Genomic DNA, 6178 nt, shown 5'->3' on the forward strand with positions numbered 1-6178 from the left:
CCGCGCAGGGGAGCGCTTTCTAGGGCCCCTTCCGCGCAGCCTGAACTTTCCCCCTCGGCTGGGGACTGCCGCCTTTCCAGCTGGGTATGCGAAACCCACCCCGGTTTCCAGCCACCCTCCATGCAAAACCCATCTCGGGATGGGAGAACGGGAAGTTTGGGGGAGCTCGACTCACCCAGGACGTTCCCGACGAGAGCCACAATGAAGACGACAATGTAGCCGGCGATCAGCGCCCATTCATATTCCTTGGGATGCAGATACTCCTTCCAGAGATATCGCAGGAACTCCTCATCATCGTAGTCGGAGGAAGGGGTTAAAAGAGCCTCCCGCGTCTCGTTTAGTTCCGACCCACTCGTCCAATTCCTGTACGGAGGGGAACCATCCTGTGGTTGAATCCCGGACATCCCTAGTGGTTGTTCCGGGGGCTGGGAAAAAAACAACCAACAAACCCAAACCCAGACCCTTTCAGAGCATCCAAGCTTTCTCCCGCCCGTCCATCGAGGCTTGTGGTTGCCAGTGCGAAAAGCGGGGTGTGGGGAGAAAAATGACGCGGGAACTTACGGGAACCAATGCGGGAACAGGCTGGGGATCCGCGTCGGTCCCCAACCCGCCCTGACCAGCCTTTTCCCCGACCGGGCAAGGGGTCCATCCTCCCCCGCGGAGGCTGCACCCCCTGCACCGTCGTGGAAAAGGCTGGTCGGGGTAGGTTGCATGCCTCAGGTGCCAGAGTGCACCCGCCCCCGCTGGAAAAGTCACGTCCGTTTCAGACGATGTCGATTTTTGTTCCGCACACCATGCACACGCGCCTTCACACACGCCCGCATCTCTGCATGCCTCCTCCTCCACCCCCCGCTTCAGCTCATCCCCAGGTCCTCATGTCTCCCCCCAACACTACTTCCAGCTTGCTTATCCCTCTTCTGACACTGCTTCTCCTCGGTTTCTCACCCTCTCTTGCACAAGCACTTCCCTTTAGACCTTTCTACAGTGTATTCCAGATATATTCAAGATATTTGTAAATTAAAAGCTGTGGAAAGCTGCGGTGGAAAGAAGCACAGGGTTAAAGGAGCCATTAAAAAACAGTGGCTAATGAGGCTGTCTCCTTTCTGTGCTGCTTTGAAAGTTAGGCTAAAACAAGAACCCTGTGGGCTTCCCAACCCTGGTGGGAAAATCCCTAAGAGAGATGAGCAGACAAATGTGAGGTTTCACTGGATTTGAAGATTGTGACACCTCACTGTGGCTTGCATTTAGCACGCATTCACTGTGTTGAGGTTGTTTCAAACATCCAGCTTGAAATCTCAACATAGCAACTGCCCCTCAGCTATTCTGAAATGAATAACTGGCAGAAGGCAGTTCAAGACAACCCAGAAGTGCTAGTTAAACAGCATGATAGGATTCCTGGCTTCTGGTCATTGCTTCTTGAAATATTTTCGTACTTTGCCAAGTGTACAGTCTCTGAAAGAGAAGGGATAGGTCTGGACTTGTCTGTTCACTTCCTATCTGAATAATTTAATGAGTCTGATAAAAACACCATTTCTGCTGTGACATGGCACAACTTGCTCAGTGAAGCATTTCAGTGCAGGGTCTGCACCTCCGTAGAAATGGAGGAAGTATTACGATACAACTCTACTTCCACCACATAAGCATAATAGAGAGGCAGATATTCATTCACTAACACCATGCTTAGAGTGCTTAGCTCTTGACAGTACTTTAGGCTACCCAATTGTTCTTCATTGGTGTGCAGCCTTCTCTGCAGCCTTCCAAGTTCAATGCAGCATACCTACACCTGGAATACCTCCTCCTATTTCTATAGACCTGCTCACTTTGCTTTACTTCCTTGTAAAACAAAGAAAAAATTTCTTTCCTATTCCACAGGGAACTTGAGTGAACCTTTTAGTCTGTAGGTTATAGAGTGAAACATGCTCAGATATACAGGTAGGATCAGCATCTGTCTTACTTAAATTAGAAGGGTAGAGTTTGAAAACACCATAAACAAAGATTAGATACTCTACAACTAACAAAAACACCTAAGGTTATATTAATTGAGGTGTGAATATTGAGAAGTGATTTAAACCCTCCTGACGATGTGGGAATGCAGGATTACGTGGTACGCAAAAAGAGACCTATTTAAGGAGCTTGTCATGGTCTTTGCAAGTGGCAAAGAGATTTAGAGAATGACAATTTGGTATTCAATAAGAGAGAATCACACTCATGCTCCAGCTTTTTTCCTATGCTAAAATGTTTGTAATTCCACTATTTGCTTCCAAATTGCCAAAAAATCAAGTGATGTCTTTTTTGACACAGAGTTTCTTCCTCCCTCACCAGTAGTGACCCCACCTGCAGTGAGGCATCCAGCTCTGAAGTCCCCAGCACAGGAAAGACATCGACCTGTTGAAGCTAGTCTAGAGGAGGGCCACCAAGGTGATCAGAGGGATGACGCACCTCTCCAATCAGGAAAGGTTAAAAGAATTTTAATGCTTAGGCTGGAAAAGAGATGGCTTAGGGGTGACTTAATTGCAGCCTCCCAGTACCTGAAGAGAGCCTACGAGAGAGATGGAGAGGGACTTTTTACAAAAATATGCAGTGATAAGATGATAAGACAAGGTGGGGGATGGATTTCATCTGAAAGAGAGTAGGTTTATATTAGATATTAGGAAAAAGTTGTTTACTGTGAGGGTGATGAGGAACCTAAACAGTAGCCAGATGTCCCATCCCTGGAAGTGTTCAAGGCCAGATTGGATCGGGTTTTGAGCAACCTCATCTGATGGAAGGTTCCTTGCCTATAGTAGAGAGGTTGGAACTAGATGATCTTTAAGGTCCCTTCCATTCCAACCCAAGCCATTCTATGATTCCTATGAATAGTAAGAAATGGAATTTAAAAGGCATAAATATTTGGGAACAATATGAATTTATGAAAAACCTGTCATAACACTAATTATTTTTTTTAACAGGATTACAAATTTGATTGATAAATACATAAATAATTGATTATGCAGATTAATTTGCTGCCTAAATTTGGTATTCCTAGAGTACTGTAAGACATTTGCTTTGATTGATACCACACGTTCTGATTAGGGAGTAGGCTAGTAAAAAAATCAATATATCACACATTATAAAGATTAAATATGGGTTAGCTAACAGATCCCAGAATGAAATGGTAGACAAAGAATCGTTGCCAAGCCTGTGCATTCCTACTGTCAATTCTTAGTTCTGTTATACTCATTCCTCAATGACCTTGAAGAAGCTGGCAGATGACCCAAACGTCAGGTGTAATCAGCTAAAAACACATGCTCATCATGAATCTGTAGCCAGAAAGCTTCACTTGATCCTTGATTGTATAAATGAGTATACCTGTGAAAACAGATTAAGTTTTAAAGTATGAGTGAAACTTAACTTTGTGAAAATATTCACCATGTACAAAACTCTGCTACAGTTCTCAAATGGAGCCATTTTTGCTATGCATTTTAAAATCAAGATCAAATGCTTTTCTAAAAGATAAGTGCTAGATGAGATGAGAATTAATTCAGAAAAATCACATGATGTGGAATGCAAGAGGTCAGACTAGATGATTATGGTTGTCCCCCTCTGGGTTTCCAATTTGTGAAAGTGTGTTAGCTAAATCAATTCCCCTGATGAATTTTGGTTCTGATTTATCTTTTCTTTTAATTATACTCTCTGCATCGAGCTTGGTGCATCAGTTTAAATCTGTTCCTTTCATATGAAAGTGTACAGCAAATGTTCAAAATTATGTAATTCTTATTTTAACTGGGGTTTTTTTTCAGTCCAAAGCCTGCTTAACATGTGATGTTACTAACTTCTACAACCAAAAAATATACTGACAACACAGCACTTAAAAGAAGCTTAAATTCAAGTGTATATCTATTAACCCTCTTATCTCAGGGAAGTACTGTCTGGTACTTTATTTAGCTAAAAGGTTCACATACATTGATATCTCTTCTAATCCATAACTTTCCATCACTAATCCAAAAATACTGAAATTAAACTACCAACCCTAGAAGATATGTCTTGTGGCTTTCAATATCACTTATTATATGATATTAGACCATGTGAATAGAAATCAAACAGAATTTTATGCTTTATTGCATCTGATAGGTCACAGGAACTGACATTCATAGAGAATAAACAAACCTTACTTCAGCATCTAAGTTTATTGCTTTGTCAAACACATTTCCCCCTCCATAATAATAATTTTATTGCAGACCTACATTTTTATTAATCACATAAATAGGCAGCATTTATTTTCTTCTGTCAGAGACTAGCCCTTTCATTTTAAAATCTATTTGATTCAGAGGATTAATTCCATAGTAGTCAAATACCATATTAAATTAGGAGCCCTTTTCTCAGACCAGAATTAATTTAAAATTTTTTGCAAACTTGGTTGAAGAGGCAGCTCAGCTGGGGAGCTTCTGTTCTGCCTTTGCTGAACATTTCAGCAGATGATTTTGTTGTTGGAAAGCAAACCACATGAACCAAAGCACTACTGTGCAAACTAACTTCCTTCCTTCTTTCCTTCCTTCCTTCCTTCCTCCTTTCCTTCCTTGCTTCCTTCCTTCTTTCCTTCCTTCCTTCCTTCCTCCTTTCCTTCCTTGCTTCCTTCCTTCTTTCCTTCCTTCCTTCCTTCCTCCTTTCCTTCCTTGCTTCCTTCCTTCTTTCCTTCCTTCCTTCCTTCCTTCTTTCCTTCCTTCCTTCCTTCCTTCCAAATTCCTTCCTTCCGAATTCCTTCCTTCCTCTGTTCTCATTTAACAGCTTTTTTCTGTTCCTTTGTCCCTCTCAGGAAATATGCCCCTGATAGTAGAAAATCAACAGCCTTACTGTTTAATTACTTGAGTCATCCTGGCCTGTCAAATTCCAGATTTTGCCTGCGAAGGTCCTCTGGTATCTTTCCTCCTATAATGGTATTTCAAGGTGGAAGTGCTGCTCCCTGGCAGCAGCACTAAGTAGTTTCTGAGAAGTAGGTGGGCTATTATCAACCAAATAGCGAAGACGACAAATGAGCAAGTAGAAACAAGCTAAGAGCAAGAGAGGAAGACTGAAAGAAAAATCCAGGCTTAGAAATCTATACAGCCATCAATTTCATTGGGGTGATAAGGACAGTGCCTATCAGGCAGTGAGGTGTAAAGAACCACAAAATAAAAATAGATATTCTACTGTATTTTTTTGTGAACAGAATGAATTACTCAGTGAACCTTACAAGTTAACTCAATGATGTTCCATTGCACGATGCATTTGCAGCACCACGTTTCCTTTAGGTCTGTTCTTGTCTTAGCATCAATTCAGTGATGAATTGTAGCTTAAAGATTCAAAACTAATTTTAACGTAAGAGATATTACTCAAACCTGCTGCTAAATCTTTTGAACTGGGGATATGAGAAGCATTAGGAAATTACCCTTATTTAGGCAACCTCAGGCATTTTTCTCTTTGAATGTAGAAAGCAGGATCCTGTTTTAAACAATGTAAAAAGTTGCAAAGGTATTATTACACCAATATAAAGAGTATGAGCAACACTCTATTGATTTATTAGCTGACTAGCACCATTAAAATGAGCCAAAGATAAGATAATTTGCTCTGTTTCTAGTAGTGATCAGATAAGAAAAATTAGCTGTTGGTTAGCTCATGCCATCTTCATTATTACTATCCACCAATGCAGAACATATTTGAAGTGAAAAATTCTGATTCTAATCTCATTCACTCTACTGGAAATTAGAAGTATCTTCATTCATGTCAGTAGAGTTCTGCTGCTAATACAAATTAGGATAATAGAATGCATGGTTGTTCAAATTCAGATGAACTGAAAGCAATGTGAGAACCTTCTGATTCTTGGTGAAAACTCTGTTGTCCAACTGGGAACAGAATTGCCTGACATCATTCCTGTATGTTACAGATATAGTTTCCAAGGGTGTCCAATGCATGTATGTAAAAAAGTACACTGCTCCACTGTGCTTTTCTTGGTCCATTTGCTTATTAACAGCCAAGTACTAAAAGGAGTTTTAAAACTTCTTTTTATTTTAGAAAAAAAATTGTTTTGATATATGAAAATTAATGTGTACCATCTGCAGTATTCTCTCCTTCACCAAGTCTACAAATATTTAAAAGCAAACACATTTAATGATCAGGGCACAAATCCAACCTGGATAGAACAAATTACAAGACACCTTTCCTG

The 6178-nt window shown here is 41.0% G+C and overlaps 1 protein-coding gene across 3 annotated transcripts in view; it reads right to left on the reverse strand.

Annotated features, from left to right (window-relative positions):
* HCRTR2 (hypocretin receptor 2) overlaps nucleotides 1–629 on the reverse strand; it is a 35230-nt gene extending 34601 nt beyond the window's left edge. For all 3 annotated transcript variants that reach the window (XM_017739337.1, XM_008637634.2, XM_017739336.1), the window contains exon 1: nucleotides 176–629. In XM_017739337.1, coding sequence (XP_017594826.1) covers nucleotides 176–404 — 229 coding nt within the window. In that variant the 5' untranslated portion in view covers nucleotides 405–629. The remainder of the gene's footprint in view (nucleotides 1–175) is intronic.
* Between the last annotated feature and the right edge of the window lie 5549 nt (nucleotides 630–6178).

This window comes from Corvus brachyrhynchos, unplaced genomic scaffold (assembly GCF_000691975.1).
Source record: "Corvus brachyrhynchos isolate BGI_N302 unplaced genomic scaffold, ASM69197v1 scaffold136, whole genome shotgun sequence".
Lineage (NCBI taxonomy): Eukaryota > Metazoa > Chordata > Aves > Passeriformes > Corvidae > Corvus > Corvus brachyrhynchos.